This window comes from Protopterus annectens, chromosome 1.part0 (genome assembly GCF_019279795.1).
Source record: "Protopterus annectens isolate FY-2018-M chromosome 1.part0, PAN1.0, whole genome shotgun sequence".
NCBI lineage: Eukaryota > Metazoa > Chordata > Ceratodontiformes > Protopteridae > Protopterus > Protopterus annectens.
Genome location: NC_056725.1, coordinates 408,252,331 through 408,274,442, shown reverse-complemented (window position 1 = coordinate 408,274,442; position 22,112 = coordinate 408,252,331). Strand labels below are relative to the sequence as shown.

Below are 22,112 nucleotides of genomic sequence, written 5' to 3'. Positions count from 1 at the left end.
GAAGGATATGAAGTCTGAAACTCACATGATTGTCATTATTTATTGATGTTAATCCTTAAATCACCCCAATGATTTTTCAAAAGAACACACTTTTGTATGAGGAACAGACTGAAAATATAAGGCAAAAAGGCAAAAATCTGGATATACTGTGAAAATCTATACAGTTGAGAGGTATGCCCCTTTCCACAAAAGGAATATCTTATTTATTTATTATTGATTTATTTGACATTTGTTGACTGGGAACGTCTGATTGAGCAATAGCCCTTTTTCAGCAGAGGCCCAGGGAGAAAATCTCCACAAAAGTAAAAGAAAAATTAACACAGAGGTTTAACAAACGTAACTAATTTGCCAAAACATTACCATATAAAATATAGAACTATACAGTAAAATACACTTGAATGCAAAAAAAAAACAATAAAGCTGTGCATTAATAGAGAACAGAGTTTGCTGTTAGTAGTTAAGAAATTAACAAGAAACCAATCTGATATTTAAATTTGAGGAAGGGACGAGAGAGATGTAAACGTGCAGAGTATAGGAAAGGAAAATATTAAACAGAAAAAGAGAAAAAAGAGGGGGGGTAGAAGGCTGAGAGAGGTGAAGCAACCTGAGGAAAAAGAGTATAAGAGCAAGGTGTAGACCAAGTTAGAGGAGGTTGAGACGAGAGTTAATGAGGATGAAGAATAGGGGGGTCCAAAAAACATGAGCTTAGAAGGTGTTAGTTGAAGAAGAATCAGGCTGAGATTTTACATTGGCATTCACAGTTGTTAAGCAGAAAAACTTTGAGAGATTTTTTTAAAATTCATGTGTGTTATATTTGAAATGATCAGAGGAAGCTTATTCTAAGCTAGGGCAGGATTGTGGCTATAAAGGTTATGGCCTATAGACCTTTTAGGTTTATATATGTCAAAGTGTTGTTGATCAGCACTCCTAAGGGTTCTAGCTGGGCAGTATAGAGAGATGAGACAGGAGATGCCATGGCAAAAAGAAGGGTTATAAAGCACAGAGTGAATGACAAGAGGTTGGGATAATAGCAGCTGATTAGAGAAATCTAACCAATGTAGGGCTTCAAGAGACGGACAGTGATATGAGTAAGAAGTCTGATTAACTGCAAACCTGGCACCTTTGTTCTAGGTGGCTTCAAGTTTAGTTAAAAGTCCAGGCTAGAAGTTAGTAAGGATCTGTGAGCTACAAGAGGAGACTGGAGAGATGAATAGCACAGACAAGAGAGATACAAGAGTCCTTACTTAGGAACTTTTTTTCTTTGTAAAGTAATACAATTCTTGAATATAAATTACCATATTTAAAATATCCAGAATTAATAATGTGTTGTTTCTCACACTGACACAAAACTAAATTAGCAAACAGGGAGGCTATGGCTATACCCATCGCGTCTCCTGACTTCTGTTTAAAATGTTCACCCTTAAACATGGAGTAGTTATTGTCCAACAACAAATCCACACAGTCACAGAGTATATCCACATCCCATATAAGGATACATTTAGTTTCCACCAAGTCACGGAATATATTTATTCCCTGTTGTTTAGCTATAGCCCTAAATAATTATTTTGTTTATTTTATTTTATTTACATTTGTTGACCGGGAGAGTCCAACTAGACACAGGTCCGTTTTCAGCGGAGGCCCAGGGAGAAAAGCTCCAACTTAAGTATTATTTGCATTATACAGTTAAAAAACATAGCATTTAAATATAGACATTAGTCCAGTTAAGGATGCAAGACAGGAAAACAGATGTAAAACAGCTGTAGAACATAGTACAATTTTAAAACATGGTGACATATACTAAACATGGTTACAAATGTAGCTGAGATTCATCAGTGAACAATTGATACAATCTGTTTTTGAGGTACATAACAGCCATTAGCAGTTGTTGCTACAAGAAGTTAGTATTATGTGGTAGGTAGCTGGGAACATGAGTGGCCAAGCTTGCTAAGAGTAGGTTGTTGATGGGGGCTGAGAGAGGTAGTGGGTGGGGGGAGTGGATGGTATTAGAGGGGGGGTTTAAAGGGCATATCTGGCAAGTTTTGAAGTGTGATTTTAGTAAGGATTTAAAGTGGGTGCAAGAAGTTACAGAGGTAATTGAGGATGGGAGGGAGTTCCAGAGTTTGGCTATAGAGCAGGAGAATAATGCTTCTCCAGCAGAGTTAATGGCTCTTGTGACCCGTAGGAGGTTTTTGTGGCTGGATCTTAGTGTCTCATGGTTATTTAGGGTTGGAGTAGATTCTGGAGTGATGGGACTTTTAGTGGTTGGTTTATTAGTTTGTGGGCGAGTGCTTGTTGGTACCATTGAAGGAGTTGGGGGAACTCTAGCCAGCCCAGTTCTGCTAGTGAGAGACAGTGGAGAGTACGGTAGGAAGCCCCTGTGGCAAATTTGGCGATTTTGTTGTAGCAGGTTTCAAGCTTATTTAGATCGCATTGTCTAAGGTTAGTACATATTGGAGAGGCATAGAGTAGGGTAGAGATAAGATGAGAATTTGCTACCAAAATTTTAGCTGCTTTGGTAAGTAGTTGCTGATTTCTATATAATGCTCCTAGTTTTTTGTGCACTTTTTTAATGGTCATGGAAATGTGAATGTCAAAGTTCGGTTTAGTGTCTATTTCTACTCCTAGTAATTTGGTGTGTTCTGTAGGATGGATGGTGGTGTCTTTTGCTGTGATGTTAAAGTGAGAGCTGTCTAGGGTAAGTTTGGTGGGTTGGAAGATTAGTAATTTTGTTTTGTTTGGGTTGAGTATTAGTTGGGCATCGGATAACCAAGTTTCAATAGAAGTGTGACTTTTTGCAGTTCTGGTAGGGAGTGGGCTGTTCAGATGATGGATGAGTCATCTGGATATTGTATGAGTGTGCCATGTGTTGTGGCTGAGGCTATATTATTGGTTAAAATAGAGAAGAGTAGGGGTCCCAGGATGAACCCTTGGGGAATGCCTATGGAGACTGGTAGTTGTGGGGATAGGTTGTCCTGCCAAACAACTGCTTGTTGGCAGTCAGATAAGTAACTCTGAAACCAGTTGATGAATGGTTGAGAGAAGGATAGGTTATTGAGAAGAGATGAGTTGTTTGTGTGGGACCATGTCAAAAGCTTTAGAGAGGTCTAGGAAGGTAGCTGAGGAGAGATAACCTGCATTTTTATTTTGTAGGATAGTGTTAGAGAAAGAGAGTAAGGCGGTGGTGGTGCTATGGTTAGGTCAGAAATCATGTTGTGTGTTGGAGAGGAGGTTGTTAGCAAGGAGGTGATCTGAGACTTGAGAATGAATGCATCTCTCTAGTATTTTGGAGAGTGGCGAGAGAATAGCTATGGGGCGGTAGTACATTGAGTGTATCTACCAGCTGCACTTGTAAGAAAGTTCCCCAGATGGATTGTTGTTAAATTCAGATATACAAGCAAAATGGGCAGGTGCTGTCCAAGTTAAGTTATGGCAAAAAAAAAGTACTGCAGATGGAACAGCATACAGTATGTGTAGATAACACATCAGTTTCAATAAATAGAGACTAAATAAATATGGACTTGCTGGTTCATAGATTAGTACTAAGCTAACTGCCCTTGCGAGCCATTTTAAGCCTAGCCAATTATCCCTTGTAAGACTCAAACTCCCTGCACCTTCTGCTTGTAAGGCAAACACCTTAACCATTAGGCCACCCTCCCAACCTAAAGTAATAAAGTTATGTAGGGAGAATGGGCTCCAGTGAAAATTGCTTTACCTGGCAATATTCAGTGTGTTCCCTTTGAATGATATAAGAACATATTTTGTCTGCAGAAGTAGTACTGGAAGAGCTACAGAAAGCCATTCATGAAAGTGATACTTCCATAGAAGGGGAATCTAACACTCAGGGTATGACAAAAGACATTAAAATATTTACAGACTACCACAAATTGCCAAGGAAACCCTTTCCCATATTTCAGAGAAAGTTGCTGGATGAGCAGATAAGTGTGCAAGACTGTGTTCACGTGGAGGGTGAAGGATTCCCTGCAGTCTTTGGATTCTTAACAATTTAGAAACCATAATAATAATAATAATAATAATAATAATAATAATAATCTGACTTTTAAATGACAGTTTTTCTAATGCAAAAGTCTGATCTTGAGTTGTTAAAAACAGGGTTGGGCCACTGCAGTAGGTTAATCTGTCTAGTTTTGTTAAGTATTGTTTGTAACTTATGTTAAATAAGTTCTTAACATCTGCTGTCACAAAAAATGCATTTATTCTTAAGAAGTTTTGCACTGGTTCAAGACAAAAGCATTTAATTAAATTATAATTAAATAGTACCTGTTGCCTGAGATTCATTGTGCTTGTTTTTTTTTTTGTTTTGTTTTATTTGGTTGCTGGTTTACTTGCACATTGGAGCCAGGTTCCACTTTGTTTTTTATAACTTACTATTCATGTGTTATAGGTATGAAAGACACTGATATTGGGTAATATCTTGCCTCCATCAAAAATAATGCATAGGTAGTAGGATGAGATAACTGATTTTAACAGCTGGCTCAATAGTTGGTGTCATCCTAAAGGGATACAGTGTGCATCTGCCTGGGATGAGATGGTCAATAAGACTTCTTGTTTCAGCCAGATTCATGCCAGAATGTCCAATTACTGGTTAACATCTTTGCTGCCAAACAATGTCTTTTTTAGATAGAATCTTCCTATTTGACATTCCTACATAGCAAATTCATACCCAAATTCAGAAAACATCATGGTGCACTACTCAATGACGCAGAGAATGATGCTAGAATTTTAGGATCTTGTGCAAATCAAACACATTCATTTCTATGAAATTATTGAGATATGGTTTCAGTGCAATAGCAGTCATCCCTCTGTACAAAGGCTTACATTCCATCATGTCTTCAGAGTCTTGGGCAACTGCAGGGAGTATCTGTCTTTGTTAGAAACATCATCACCTTATGTCACATTACTCATGACCCTACCTTGGAACTCCTTGAGACCCAACTCTTAACTTCATTTCTAGCTACAGATTCCTGCCAATGTCCCCCAAAAATCATGGAAATTACCTTAATACCATTGTTGGGTTAAATATTAAACCAGATAACATCTTGCTAGAGGGCTTCGATTACCCAAGCATTGGCTGGCATGCTTACATTCCTAAAAATGGATATGCTTATCATTTTCTAGACTATGTTAAGGCCGATGCACTAGCACAGATTGTAAAACTAACCACCAGAGTTTCTAATATCCTTAAACTGCCCCTCACCATCCTTCCCTATGTACGTACCCCACCAAGAATCTCCTCATCCCCAATTAAATCTGACCACAAATCAGTTACCTTCTCTGCCAAAATTAATGGTAACCATCCACCACCAAATAAGACCATCTTTAGGGACTTCCCCAGGAAAAAGCTCATAGAAAATCTATGCAAAATTCTCAACAATCCCAAGAAAATTGTCCTATCTGACAGGGCTACCATATTCAACTCCAGTTTTCCCAGCAACTAAACAACTGCATAGAAAAATATGTACCTGTACTCCCAAAATGTAATGATAAATTAAGCAGAAAGCCACTCTAGTGGAACTCTTGAATTAATAAACTACATAATAAAAGAAGGAAAATAATAAAAAGTTGTAACACCCCCCTCCCCCCTGCCTGAAGCATACCAGCACGGAGCTTAACAGTACTATCAGAAAATGTAAAGGAGAGTATGACCTTAATGTCAGTACAGGGGTCAAATGAAAATATAAATCATTCTTCAATTATGTAATGTTCAACAACGCATTGAGCTCATCCATAATAATATCACACATTGCAATCCCAGGGACATACCAACATATCAACAGACAAATAAAGTGCTAACTTTAGCCCATTTGCCCACACTGTTGTACCCACTATCCTAGAAAATTTAGTTTCCCCTGAAATTACCTTGAGAACTGTCTTAGAATTTCTCTCAAAGGCAAAAATAATGTTCCAGTTGGACAAGATAATATCCCAAGACTGCATACTCATCAGTACCAAGTATGGCCTATCTGAGCCCCCACTGACACTGTTAGCCTCAGCCTACCTACAGAGCTTTTGCCTGATGCCTGGAGAACAGCCACTGTGACTTCATTATACAAGGGTATCCCCTCTACCTACCTAGGTAATTATAGGCCCATTAGACATACCAGCCTTATATGATAAACCATGGGGATGTATAACAGCAGAATGCATTTATGTAGACATAGGCACATTAGCTGATCAGTCTGGTTTTGTGAAGGGCAGGTCCTGTCTCTTGAGCATATTAAACTTCTTTGAAAAGGTTACAGAGGCTGTATACAGTAGTCATTCTGTACACACTGTGTATCTTGACTTGGTCAATGCTTTTGACACTATTAGCCATTCTAATTTTATTAAATATTTAGACAAACTTAAAATGAACCTCACTGTTGTCAGATGGATTGCAAACTGGCTAACCAACAGATTTCAAGTAATGAAAGTTGCTGGTACCCTTCCTGATATTTCAGCTAGTGGGGTACCACAGGGATCAATGCTGGACCCTCAACTATTTGGCCTTTACTTTGCTGGCATCTCAGCCAACAACCTAGAAGTGTGTTTGACATAGTTTGCTGTTGACTGCAAGCTAAGCACAGTAATTTACTGATCTTAAACTACTTCAGAAAAAGGCCTGGAACATGCATATATACCTTATGTAGTGAAAATGGTCTCAAGCTGAATGCAAAAATTGCAGCATAGTAGTATTCAGTCAAACAAAAAAAACGTTCCCACCTCATAGGTACTCTTCTTCAAACAAATATGGTGGTCATAAGAGACCTTCATACTTATGTGGACAACTCACTCTCTCACTCGATCATCATGTTTCCCCTTGCCATAGTCAGGAACTCTTTCTATCTGTTCCAGTTAATTTCCAAGCAAATATTTGCAAGATTCAAAGAAATTATTTTATTACTATATTCTTCCTCTATCAGACCCATCACTGAAAACAATGCCCCTTTAGTATATACAAATCCAAGCATATCACCCAACTGGAAAGGGCCCAACAATTTATTAAAAAAATTAAATCATTCAAGTATCCTCTCCTCTTCTTATATTCAGTTGCCTACCATCTGTTCCATGGTGTTCTGTGTCTCATGCTTCAAGCCATGTAAGACTCAATCCTATTTAACGTCTCACTTCTTTGCAGAGCCAGTAGCTTTACAAATGACCACAGTAGGGCTATAATTTTATACCAACAAATAAATAAGGCTCATTAAACATATTCCCAGCCTATAGAATAAGTTACCATTACAGATCAAACAAAGTAAAATGTTATTCGCTTTTAGCATTAGCCTTGATGATTGAATGGGTAAACAAATTTACACCAGGGTTAATATGCATAGCCCTGCATGATTTGGGAGGTGGGCAAAATCAGTACTCATAAAAGTGTGACAAGAACTTATAAGTGTCTGCCGAAAGGTATATATAACTAGACCTCTTATGGTCCCTGTGATAACTTACCTAGTATTGTTCTTGTGTTCCTACTGGTTGTAATATTTGGTAGATAGCACAAAGTAGTAATACCATCCTCTATTCAATTCTGATACATGCAGAAAGGCTGAAAAGGATGCCAGTAATGCACTATATTGACTACTATAATATGATTGATATGGCTTGTACATTTTGTCACAGTACAATATCATGTTTTGTGATTGTGTCCATGTGAAAGTGTTGATAAAGTCTGATTCTTTCCTAAAGTTCTATGAAAACTTGTTACATTACCCCTGCAGTACAAGATATGCTATTTAAAACCAGGCCAAATGTAATCTATATTATGTACATAAGACAATAAAATGATGACTTATTTAGTTGTTTTTTTCTATAGTGTGTCTGTTAGTTAAGGATAGGCAAAGGCCGTGGTGTGCCAAAATGAATGAAAACTGGATAAAACTATTTTTTTTGGTAAAACATGCTTTTGGGAAGCTCTCCCTACAGTTGTCTGTGATCTTATTTGTATACTTCTAAATTCATGCAGCCGGATTAGTGTGTGTGCTGTGTACACTCAGTAAACCACACATCACTGCATATTTTAACTAGAAATCCATTTAAAATTGGCAACTGCAGGAAATCAGGACACCAGATATTGTACTGCAAATACATGCATTAAAGAAATAAGAAGGCCTGTTAGTTTAACACATCTATAAGCCCAGCCTGACAACGTCTCATGGGTGGTGTCTCAGCCCTAACATCTTTTGTTTGTTACCTGCCTTTGAGGCAAACCTCTCCTAAATTTCTTTGCCTTAAGAACCAACTCTTAGGTTCTACACTTCCTCTGCTTTGCACATTGAGACAACATTAAGGGTGAGTGCTTTTTATTTCACTGAAATCAGGGGGTGCTGTATGCATTTTCACCCTTTCCCCTGATATAGAAAGTTTTGTTTTTCTAAAGATACCACCACAAGTGAATTATCTCATTATAATTTCTTTTTTTTTACCGGTAGTGTCAGTAGCTCAGCAGGAAACACACTCACCTTTAGTGCTGGACTATCGGTAATTTGTGGATAATGCCCAGCCCTACACCCCCCCCCCCCACAAGTGACTTATTTAATTTTCCATTACTGAGACTATAGAAAGGTATTAGGGGCTGCTGCCCTCCTGAGTCTACTGTCCTTTTGACGAAACATTAAATCAAGTTCCCATCTGCCTGAGATGGTGATAGCTCAGGTAGATGTAAAAGATCGCATGTCACTGATCAAAAAAGAGGAGGTGATTCCCCAATGTCCTGTCAAATTTTCCCTAGTCAGTCTAAATACCACCTCAGATCTCTCCTGAAAACAGTTTACTAACCTTGTGGGACTAATCCAGTCAACAAAGAATAAATAAAAATAAATAAGACTAACTGGGAGATAGGTTCCTAGCTCAATGTATTCCCAGCCTATGGAATATGTTCCTGCCTCTAGTCAAGCAAAGTGCTACTTTGTCTGCCTTTGAGACTGGTCATAATGCTTGGATGGGTGGGCACAACTTTACACCAGCATTATCATGTGTGGCCCTGCATGATTTGGAAGTTGAGCACTATTAAGTGCTTATACAGGGTGGCAAAATTGTTTGTGTCTGCTTAGATGTGTGTCTGTCTAGGTCTCCTATGATTCCTCTCATCACTTGCTAGTATTGTTCTTATGTCCCTATACATCTTCTTGTGTTGTAGCCCACAAGTGAGAACTGTATCTTATATTTTTGACGTAGATGACTGGGATATGCCAGTCATATCGTGAGTGTACTGCAGGTATGTGCCTGCATAAAGAATGTTCAGTGCAGAATTAACACAGGTGACAAGAGAAATCGACAAATCCCGCAGTCCAGCTGATGCAAAGTTCACAAAAACACATCACATATATTGTCCTGCAGGGCCCTAGCTACTCTTTATTTGTCAAGGAGCTCTTGATCACTCTGTTCGGTCACAAGAAGAAATGCAGACATCTCAGTGGCCTGACTGGGTCTGCAATAGATAGATAGGTAGATCTGTGAGTTTCTTAGGACATCTAGCCTTATGTTCCCATGGTAGATTTTAGCCCTTATATTCTGCTTATGAGTAACCCAGATGCAGGTAAAACAAGGAAATGTTGTTCCATCCATGAGGGACATGGTTGCTAAACCACAGTGAATTTGTAGTTTCCTATCCATGCATCAAATTACATTTGACTAGAGTCAGAGAACTACTTTGTTCTATGTGGGGTGGAAGATGGCTCCATAGAAGAGGTGTTCTCTTTGACACATATCTATCCCTCCAACATGTCTCATCTATATGGAAAAAGAGAGTGAGATCCCTTGAGCAGGTGCTTATGCTACCACTGGACTTGCAACTGTGGAATAATTCTGACAGGACAGGGTCTCCTGAGGCTCTCTACTTGAGGCAGAGGCGGCCTCATAGTAGCCTGTATGATACCGAGCAGAGGTGTGAGACTTTGAGACAGTCTGCATAATTTTTGTCATTTAGACTCTTCCTTTTTTTAGTGAGGAAACATTGTGGTTACTCTAGTTGTGACAAGTGTTTGGACAGGTATATACCAAATGGGGCATTTTATTCAATATGACCTGATGACAGCTGAGTAGAGTGAAATTATTTCATCCCGGTCTTGAACACCTGATACCTGACATCTGATACCTTTAGATACACGCTATGCAATGAAAAAAGGAGTTCCTTATGATACTGATTTTGTGATGATCTAAGAATAGTTCATTGCTGACATATGTCCCCAGATCCCCCTGACAATGAGATCAACTTTCAGGGGTGTGTTTTCAATGAGATAGTTAGAAGGAAAGTCATGCTTGCTGAGGATATTATTATACGTTTCTTGAGATGTAGTTTTAGGCCATGATTTTGACATCATGTATTGGTTTGGGTAAGGCCGTCTTGGAGGATTTTGGTTTCTTCTGAGGACTTTATAAGGGTACCAAGTTTACAGTCACATGCAAACTTGGTCAGCCATAAACCCCATAACATTTATTTTGATCTCCAAGAAGTAAATGACAAAAAGGAGTCACACCAGGACTGACCTCACCTTTTGGTGAAGGTATAGCCACCCACCTTAGTTTCCTGGGTTCTATTAATGATCCATTTTGCTACCCAGAGAGATAGCTGGGGAGTTTATGCATGACACCTGAGTGTGGGATGGTGTCAAAATCCTTGACAAGTTCTAGGTATGTGGAGTGCACTGATTTGTCCTCATCCATTCCTTCAGAAACCTTTACGAAGAAGTCAACCAGGTTAAGTTAGCAGAATCTGAAATGGCTTCACAAATCCAAACTGGCTTAGGTCAAGAGTTTGTAGGTTACCTACTGTATGTCTTTATTTATTGATTCCATAATGGTACTCTCCTGTCTGGTTAGGCCTATGGGTCTATAATTACCTGGGTCAGTGAATGTCCCACATATGTACAAGGGGATAACTGTTGCTGTTCTACATTCATCCAGCAATGAATCCTATCTGGAGGCTGATACTGAGTAATCTCTGCAGGGGGTCTGACAAGTCATGTTTCAGGCTAACCAGTAGACAGCACAGTATGTTATCCAGAGAAGTAGTGTTTTGGCCTTGAATAATGCCTTGAGGATGTGTTCTTATTAACTTTTGATGGACATGGAGATGAAGGCATATGATCTGATAATACAGGAGGGGAACAGAGGGGAAAGGGTGATGACATTTCAACTAAATTTGTCTGCTAGAATATTGGCTATGTCCTCTGGGTCTGAGTATGTCATATGCTTTACTATTAGTGCTGTGCAATGCTGAGCATTGTTTCTGATATTTCTAACACAATCAAAGAAGGTTTTGTGGTTACCCATCACCAGGTTGGCTATTTGTACCTCATAATTGACTTTGTTCATTAGCTCAGTGTCTAGAGTTCCTTGTTAAGTTTGGCAAGAGGGTTACTGACATCTTGACAGTAAGATTTATTTTTGCATTCAATGAGTTTTTTTTAATTTTTTTTATTAAAGAGCCTGCTTATATTAGGATTTCACCATAGGGGGTTATTTTTAAATTTGTTATTATATATACTTAAGAGGGGGTAGATGCATCTATGCAGCTATTTACATGTGCATAGAATTTGGTGGTAAAGATTTCCACATAAGCAGTGGTTTCATCAGGATGGAATGAGTTTTTGAATTTAGGTCATCGCTTAGTTGTGGTGGATTAGCCTTGACATAAGCCCAGAATACTGAAGTATTGGTAGATGCTTCCATCTTCAGTCTTAAGGTGAATATGACTGATTTGTGATTGAATTTAACTAGCAAAGAACTTACAGTTTGTGGGGAGCAAAGTTGCCCCATATTCATATGGAACAAGTCCAGGATTTTATTGCCCTTGGTTGGGACAAGTGCTAACTGGTCTAGAGACTTTATATTGATGAAGTCCAGCAATTTCTGGGCTTACATGTTGGAGGATGTATAAGTCTCCCAGTTAATGGAGGTAGTTGAAGTCACCTAAAAGAGAATGGTGTTTGGCTTAATGCATATGGACTTTATACTGATTAGGTAGGATGTATGGGCTGACAGGAACATGGGGGGGTCTGTAGTTAGATATGATACAATAAAGGGTTTTATTAACTGTAAGTTGGACATGTAGGAGTTCTAGGTCCAGTACCAGAGTATACAGCCTTTTGTTGGAATGGAAAACTTTCTAGTCTTCTGGTAAGACAGGCATTGCAAACTAAGAAAGCAACAATCAAGAATCTTGTGTAGCTTTTTTCTATGTTCCCTACCAACCTGTTCCTCCTTAACCATGCTGTCTCTACTGGTTGAGTTTCATGTTTGTTCTGATTATGTTTATTTGTACAAATCAATGTAAAACTGTTCTGTGAATTGCATCTTCCTTTTTATTTATGTATTTGTTTGATCAGAAGTACTTATCACATTATAATAGGTTGAGCTTCATGAATTTGCATAATTATTTTAGTTTTTTATGAAAATCTCCTGCTATATTTAATTATTGGTGGGCCATTACTTGTCCCTACAGTAAAAAGGATGGTTATACTAAAAAATCTCAATGCTGAAAATGCTAATGCCCAAATATTGTGTCCATAATTTCAAAATGAGAAAATGTAATAATGCGCTAACAAAATAATGCAGATATGCATAAATACAATAAGGAGAACTAAACAACTGAAAAGGATAATGGCTAGATACACTTAGGGGATGTACTCCAGACTCTCAAAACAAAATTATTCCTAGTCAGTAACATGTAAGAAAATGCATTTATCATAGCAGAACATTACAGTGATGTAACAATGTGTGATGGAAACAGGGGAGAAGGGGCCCACATACATCCATGAACAAATTATCCTAATCAAAATAGAATCTTATAGTTCATAGCACTTCCTGAATGACATCACCAAACTGTAGTCATATTTACTATGTATTAAGATGCACCTGGAAATATTCCCTCTCACGCCCCATTCAGCATTTTAAAAGGACAGAGCCCTCACCTGTCTAAAAAAATGTGTTCAGTGCAGTACCAAATATCATACCAGTTCTGTGGCCCAGTCATCCATATGAGCATTCAATATTCAAAATCTTATGATGTGAGGATTTTACTTACTTGATTCAGTCATGTGGTCTTCAGGAAACTTTACGACTGTCACAAGAGACATTGGCTTAATAGTATTACAATGATGAAAATGTAATAAATGTATATTTATGATCTCCTTAACCTTGCTACCATATAATTACATCACTCTAAAATTATATTTGTATGAGAGGTGAGTTGAGATGAGGTGTATGAATTTCTCTTTACATAAACCTTATTTTATTAAACTGATCAAGATCTGTGCCTTACTTAGTAAATTACAACTTGTTTCACATTTTAGCAAATAGATTCTGCTTTCTATAGTTTGCTAATGCTGTTGATTTCTGTGTTTACAGGTTTGGTGTGGCTTTTGCATACTATGGGATCAGTCTAAACATCACTGGGTTTGTAACTGACATGTATCTGACTCATTTAATCTACGGTCTCGTAGAGTTTCCAGCCAAGCTACTCACTTACTTCTTTTTGGCAAAAATTGGTAGAAGGTGCTGGCAAAGCTCAACATTATTAGTTACTGGACTATGCATTGGAATCAACATATTTATTCCCAAAAGTAAGCTACTCAAATTTTGTTTTGTATATGCACTATTTTTCTCATCACTTGCAAAGCTTTACTATGAGCTTTCCAGTGTAGCACCTGTATCTTATGTTTATGCATGCCTAGATCGAGGGTTTGAAATATGCAAGACCGGTGTTCAGAAAACAAGACATGGTTTTTGTATGGGTCATACATTTTTGTTCATGGCTAAAACAAAAGTTCACAACATGCAACCGGTCAACATACATTTGACAGAAACTAGACAGTAGGCTCCTTTTCAGCAGCTTGCAACAAAATCATGACATAGCCTTACTGGCCCAGGAGCATCTTGCAGTATCCTTTTTTCACCTTATGCAGAGCTGGCTTGTCATAGCAAGATAATGAAATGGAAAACGTGACTCACCAATGCTGCAATGTTTCATATAGCTCACACCATGTGGCATAACTCCTACCACAATGTCACATCTAGCTGTATTTTAAAAACAATTACAGATCTTATGCTAAAAGCTTCAATCAAATTGTCTCAGCCCACCACTCCTCTTTAATATAATCTTCTTTGTGCTGTTGTTAGAAATAAGTAAAATAATTCACAAGAGAGTGGGAATGCAAGATACACAGTAGAAATGTGCTACTGAACGGGTTGTTCAGCACTATGCAAAATTTCAAAGTTAACACCAATACATTTTTTACACTCATGAGACTGGTGCACTAGTTAGACCACAGAAAGACTGCAATTATATGAGGTACTCAATAACAGTACATTTCCAGTACAGCAACTCTTGTATCAGATACCACTATGCGATGGTTAATTCTTGAGGAGATGGTAATTTGTGCATGCATATATGCACTATTAAAAAAGATGGCATGCCTTCAGTCTCTCTTCAGTCCTTCTGGATGTAGCTTATGGCCTAACTAATAAGTCTAAGTCTTATTCATTTAATAATTTCCCAAGATTCATTTAACCTGCTTGGGACCAAGGGTAAAGTAGAGCCTCTACTATCAAACAGATACAAGACAGAGAGCCAGTCATGGATGGTACAGCAGTCCAGCAAAGGCTGCACATACTAATACACACATACACACATGAACATACATACACACACACACACACACACACACACACACACACACACACACACACACACACACACACACACACACACACACACACACACACCTATAGGGAATTAGAGGATCAGCAATTTACCTATTAGCATACCTTTGGGATGTGAAAAGAAGACTGAGACCCTAAAAAAGGTTAGATGAATAAAAGAGGGCATGTAAATTATGTGAAGAGGGTACTCCCACCATTAACTGAACCAAGGAACTTAGCACTGTGAGACGGCAAACATAATCACTGCATCACTATGGTTCAGACTTCAAAGAGTAGGATCCTTAATAGAAGAATGAATCTGGCAAAGGCTTTCAGAGATAACTGTTCGTGTTCTAAAGAAAACACTTTTAGAACACTTTACAATGCTCAGTTCCTTTAATCAGTTCTCGATGAAAGCAGTGCACCAGGTATGCACTGACTGCAACCACACAACATCGGCACTATAGACAAACATTAAAATGACAACATGACAGAAACACAGCTCTTTTGTGATTGACACTCACAGGTACAAACATAAAAATCAACTTTTCACAAAACATTCAACATTCGTAAGAAAAATAAATCGGTGGAAAAACATTTTTGCAGTATGCAACCCCCCTCCTCACCACTTGATATGGAGCTGTGCCACTCAAAACCCTGCTCCTTTATGTATATCTACTACCTCTGAGATTGCTGTGTACTTTAGGATAAGGAGAACTGCCTGAGATAGCACAATCACAATGTCTAACTGCATATCAGGAAACTGCAGGCTACTGGCTACATAATAAAGGTCTTGTCTCTCTGACAATTGTGCCATATTGAATCCTGGTGCCCACATGAAAAACATGCAGCTACATCTATACAAATAGACAGATACATATCCTTGCATTAATACTTGCTGTATGTTTTATGCAACAGGCAGAGCTTCCACAACCCCCTTGTTGGAGCCATGCCCACATTCTTCTACTTAATTATTCTGACTCCAAGCTCCAAGCCTCTAATTCCTACTGAAGGAAGTTGAAGATCTTGTGATATGTTGAGTACCTCACCCATCTGCTCTAATTTACTTTGGGAAGGATTCTTGTAGTGCTAGTTCCATTACAGTGACAGAAGTCCAAGCACTGCATCACATTAAGTACCAAATGGCTCTGAAAAAGTCTGTTATCTGGTAGAATTAATATTCTGTCAATATGTAAATGAAAGATTGCGTGATTGCATGAGAAATGTCCTAAAGAGGAGCAGTCTAAAAAAAGCTGTGAATGCTGCATGTGTCTGGTAGAATGACATTTGACCTCCCTCCTTTGATGATCATCATTCATATTTGTTATGGAGAAGCAGTATGCAATTATGCAACTATGTTGAGTGCAAGAGCATTTGTTTTATTTCTAGCAGGTGCTCATCAGGTCGGTCAGGTTTTCTTCTTCTGTTCTTCACATGGTGCTGGACAATTATGTAATGGCCAAATCTGCGAAAATATGTACTTATATAAATTGCTCATTCATCTGATGGGCTTGCTATATTCAAAGCATTGCTTGCCCTGAAAAGCAGCATCCTTAGATATCATTATAACATGTATGCATGGAAGGGAGTAAAGCACCCTACATGGGGGTATGGAGGCTTGCATCCCACATTTTTTTTGCATCATGGATTTCTTTGAAGTCTCATTCTCTTTTTTGTCAAGTTGCCCTCTTCATGTAATCAGCACAGTAATCTAGGATGAGTTTCTTGCCGTTTGATCAGACACTGTATTTGTGCAGCCCTGGAATTGTTACATTTCATTAGAAAATTGTGAGCTTCAGAAAAACATTGTCCGTGTGTAGTTGTCTTTATACCCAAGGTAAGGTGACCTGAAACACAGTATGCCCATGGTAGTGCCCAACAAAAATAGAAAAAAGGTGAAGAAAAAAGTGAATAATTTGGCAGAGGGCATCACTGAAGGGTAACTAATATGTATGCACAATATGAAGTTGGCATGTATTTTCAGCATTTTTCAGGAAATGGGAAAAAATAGAAGGAGGTCCAGACGTAGACATAATAGAATGATAAATTAATATATCTGATTTAGTACAATGCCACTTGTATTTTGTTATGTGTCTGTTTCCTACACCTGGACTCTTGACTTACTGTATTTTTTTATTGTACTATCCTGGAGTGTGACACTTTATTTTATTGAAAGATATAACAATTTGAGGCAAAAAGAATTGATAGACAAAACTGTGAAGAAAGATTTAGCTGATTTCCAGAAACAAAGACATTAAGGATACCAGGGAGAGACACTATACTCATGCTCTAGAGACACAGGAATGCAGGTAAGTAGGTAAACTTTTTTTAAGAAGCAAAATCCTCCCAGAATCAGCTAAACTTCCAAAACCAAAATAACAAAGAAACAGGAACTAAGGTTAAGCCAAACAGTCATTTTAGCATACCAAAATCTTTATTAACCTCTTTCATCCTCAGACTTCATCAGAATACATAAAAAATAAACATTACACACTTAAATAGTTAATTCAAACCAATTAAAAGTGAAAGCAATTAATTATGTAAAAATCTTAAAAAAAACTATCCAGTTCAACAATTCAACTTGAAACTAATTAACAATAATTAATTTACATATAATCTACGATTTTTTTTTTAAAAAACACTTAATATTGGCTGTGTCATTGAGTCCAGGAAATTTATCAAAACTTAGTCTTAGTTACCACAGTGTCTCCCTCTGTTCTAAATAATTCTTAAATTCTCTACCCCTCATATCGGCCAATCCTTGCTCTAAAATGGAAAACAGAGATTCCCCGTAACCCTGACATTCTACAGTATGTCTAAAAAGTGCATTCCTAGTATCATTCCTTTTGATAAGACATACATGTTCCCTTACCCTTTCATTTAAAGCCCTAGTTGTCATACCTACATAAAACGCTGTGCAGCTGGTACACATACTAATGTAAACAACCCTCTTGGTCTTACAACAAAAACGCCCTGGAACTTTAATAGTATGAGACATGATTTAAGCAAACATAGGGTCCTCCTAAAATGCACCTACACACATTGCATCCTCCACATTTGTACATCTCACTTGGTTTATTAGTGTGGCAATTATCCAACCCATATCTTGTATTATCATTCTGCAGGTTTCCTGGGAAAGCTAAGGAGGGTCCTGTAGACTCAGTGAACAAGAAGATGCACAAGTGGCAGCTGATGGACAGCTATGGGGAGGGAGGAGATGGAAAAGAAAAGATTTTTGTGCTACAAAGTACATCAGAATGTTTACAATGACCCAAACATGAAGTGAGAGGATTTGAAGGAGGAGGAGATGGAGATGTTTAATCAACAGATGTCCAAGGTGGATGCAAAGAATGTGAGTTAAAAACTTAAAGCAGGAAAGGAGCAGGACCTTGTAGTTGTCCTACTGAGAATTACAATGTGGTGTCCTGTAAGGTGGAAAGAGAGTGTGCTAATAGCTTGTTTAATGTATGCATGGAGAAGAAAGAGCTTCAGTGATAGCATTACCTAAGATGGAGAAGAATATGTTGGAGCTATGGAATTTCACTGCAGTATATGTTATTAATGCTGATGCCAAGACACTGATCAGTATATTTGCAAGGTCCTGTTATAATTAATTCTTTGTTTATCTAGGATAGATAACACCAGTTAGGGTTTGGATACACAAGAGATAGCCTCAGAGTACTGCAATGGTATAGTCTGACATTAGGAAAGATTTGATTTGGCTGAGTGACCATTTTGTATAAGCTGATGAAAGAGTTTAGTACAGCAAAAAGAGGTAAATGATGGGCAACGGTTAAATATCTTCACACCAAGAGACGAAACATAAATAAATAAAAGGCAAACAGAAATAAGAGAGATACAAAGAGGGAAAAGACAATGATGTCTCCATCACTATGCCCATTTCAACCTGTAATGGAAGTGAAAGCAAGAAGAAATGGCTTCTTTAACATGTGTGTAGATATCTGTATTCTGATGGTGCAAAATGTGAAGGATACTATAGCTATAGATATGAGAGGATTCAAGAAATGCATGTATGGTATCCACTTTGAAATGCAATAACAAAAAATAAGGTGCTACTTCAACTGGATGAGCAAAATTTAGAAGTACAGAACAGGTGGAGGAAAATGAGGGAACTAAATAATTCTGAGAAGAAATTAGAGTGACCTTGCAAGGAAAAGAATGAAAAGAAAAGCCCTGAAAATGGATATAAGTAGGATGAGAAAGAGATGGAGGAGAACAAAATGAGTGTGACAGGAGGAATTAATACTGTTAGCAGGATAGACATCAAGTCTGAACTACATGTTGAGACATATTCCCATAAGATGGGATGATGAGCTCTTAGGAGAAACATGGATTGCAACTGACCTGTGCAGGCAAAATGAGACTAAAGACAGCAAAACAGTCTGAGATGATAGTAGGGATATGGTAAGATGGAGTATGCCATCATTTAGGGATATGCACTGGCTGTTAATATAAATCAGGAAGGAAGGTAGGCAAGGTATTCGGGGATATCAGACAAGGAAGTGGGAAGAAAACTAAAAGGAGAAGACGTTTAAGGAAAAAATAGACAAAAATTACAGGAAACCGAGTGTGCTACTAGGTAGGACAGAGACATGGTAGCTGAATGGAAGTATGGACATTTGGGAATAAGGGATCCTGGAGAGATGAAAGCATGAAATGTAGAGGGGAGATATAAAAAATATAAATAATTATAGAAGGTAGATCAAATATGTGAGATTATAAATGTTTAAGTTAGGAGGATGATGGATCTTGATGTGCTGGTTATGGGATACAAGATGTATAGGTTGAACTGGAGGGAATGCATCCAGAAGACAGTATAATCTGGGAAATGGGTTAGAAGGAAGGAGGCAGAGAAAGAGAAGAGAAGAAACTGTAAAAAGATATCACTTATATGGTTCAACTTTCCAGATATTTGCCTCATTTTATCTGTTCCTCACAAAAATTCTAACAAATGATTGAGGACTATACAGAGAATGTTGTTGTTTGTCTTTCGGCTTTTTCCCGATAAGAGGTCACCACAGCGGAACTCCGGTCTTCTAATGATTGGCAGTAGATTTTTATGAAACGCAGAGGTGCCAGCTCGATGCCCAACCTTCAACTAAGGCACGCCCACAGAGAATATGTAACAGAAAAATGTGAAGGGGATGTTGTATCAAAAAGAGAGAGAGAAAGAGATGTAAAAAAGAAATAAAGAACCAGGTGGAATTTTGGTTCTGGAAAATAGAAGGAAGTGACAGAAGTAAATAATCAGTTGAAAAGATTTGCCCCATATGAGACTGGCAAATTAAAGTGTTTACAGATAGTTTTACACTCCTCAGCTCTGTTAGAAAAAAACTAGGCATGAAAGAGACTTCAGAATACAGGGCATATAGAACTTGTTTCTTTTCAAATGATCACTACTTCAGTAATGCTCAACTAATTGTGCCGGTTTCAGCAATTTGTTTTTTTTTTTTTGAGAATTTTTTAACAACTTCTGAAGGGATATCTGTACTCATGTTAGATCGGTTATAGTACTTAAAATGGTTCAGAGGCAAAGCCTCCTGTATACAAAGCATGGAGGATTTGAGTCCCCCTCCCCCTTCAGCTACATTATTTGTTTCAGTCCCTTTCACTGGAACAGGTGTAGTCAGACAGTTGGATCAAGTCAGCAGTGTGGCAACCTCTATTCATGGTAAACAGAGGGCATGACAGATGTACATGTTTCAAAAATGTAAAGGAAGAAAAGACATATGAGGAAGCTGTTGAATGAATGGGAAAGGATATTTACCACAGAACTTAGTAATTTTGCTAAGCAGTATAGCTGGCATTTTGGAACAGCAGAATATATTGAAGGAGAACACCAAATGTGATAGCAAGTAGTACTGGTTATGGATGAAGGAGCCAACAGCATTAGTACCAGGAAAAAGGAAAAATGTTAAGGAGGCTGAATTTCTAATCCTGAAACTTATTATCTTAATAAGGTTCTGAAAGATGATAAAGAAGTAGAAGGAAGATGATGAATCAAGAGGGGAAAATTGGAAAATGTATGGATCTACTACTGCGTGCATTTGTATCAGATGGTAAAAACAGAGACAGGAACAATGGAGAGGATGACAGCAAACCAGGATAGGCTGATCATCAATACTGGAGTCCAGAGAAAGTGGGATGGAAGGGAGGGTCTGAGGTGGAGAATTGGGGAAAAAGTAAGAAAAGTGAATGGCTGAGGTAGATCTTGATATGGGAGATAAGAAAATGGTATTCCGTGTTTGTCTAAGCTAAAATGGATTCTACACAAACAAGTGAGGGAAACTGTGGTGATACAGAATTTTGAGAATGTGTTGGAAACATGGACAACATAACATGTTTGTGATTTGTTCAATGCTGAATATAAACAAATTTTATAACTTATATGCAGTACAGGAATATCGCTGTCTAATGTTACTGAGAATTATACCATAAAATAAAACAAAAAAAGGATTAGTAAGACTCTGAGGCTGGGACCAATGATTTAGTTAGTAATGTGAGACATTAGAAGGAGAAAAAAGGGGTTCTAGACAGCATATTAATAATAGCAGAAACCTCAGGTGTCACGTATTTATTTTACATTATTTATTCTTTGCTGATTGGCTTAGTTACATGAGGCTAGTGGCCTCTTTTTAAGGGAGAAATGAGGTGGTACTTAAACTGACTGGGGTAAATTTGGTCAGAGTACTGGGGAAAAACCCTACACTTTTTGATAAGTGCCATGGGACCTTTTACATCTACATAAGCTACCACCGACCCAGACAGATGGGACTTCAGTTCATCGCCTCATGTGAAGAATGACATACACAGAAGTGAAGCATCCTGTAATGCTACACTGTAGTATCGGCAATGGAAAAACTGTTCCAGTCTCCTGGGGAGGGAATAGAACCCATATTCTACAGATCTTACAACACCAAAGGCAAATATACTGCCTGCTGAGTCACTGGCACTGACATATAAAAGGAGAAATTAGAATGAGATCATTCAGTTGTGATGTCCAGAAAAAAATGTTTTTACCAGGTTAAAGAGTGGTAATGCATACACTAAGCTCTGATTCCAGTGAAATAAAAAGCGCCCACACTTAATGTTGCCTCACTGTATAAAGTAGAGGAAGTGTTAAATTTAAGCATTGTTTCTTAAGGCAAAGAGATTTAAAAGAGGATTACCTCAGTCATAGGTAACAAATAAAAGATGTGATGGCTGAGATACCACACATGTGACATTGAGGTACATAGAATGGCTTTCCAGATTACTGAAGAATGCTATGATTGTGGTGCTGTCTGTGTGAATTAGGAATGATATGGGTGTCAAGCTGGACTTAAAGATGTGGCAAGTTAACCAGACTTCTCATCTCTTTCATGCTTCTATGTGCCATATGTTTATCTGGAGTCCTAATTTCCTGTATTTTACATTTTTTAAGTGCACTCTTTAAATGATATCCAGTGCTT

General features: G+C 38.0%; 1 protein-coding gene across 1 annotated transcript in view; it reads left to right on the top strand.

The window, feature by feature from the left end:
- The window catches only part of LOC122792613 (solute carrier family 22 member 7-like), a 588,108-nt gene that overhangs the window by 406,495 nt on the left and 159,501 nt on the right, over positions 1-22,112 (top strand). The window contains exon 7 of the mRNA XM_044060277.1: positions 13,348-13,562. Coding sequence (XP_043916212.1) covers positions 13,348-13,562 — 215 coding nt within the window. The remainder of the gene's footprint in view (positions 1-13,347; positions 13,563-22,112) is intronic.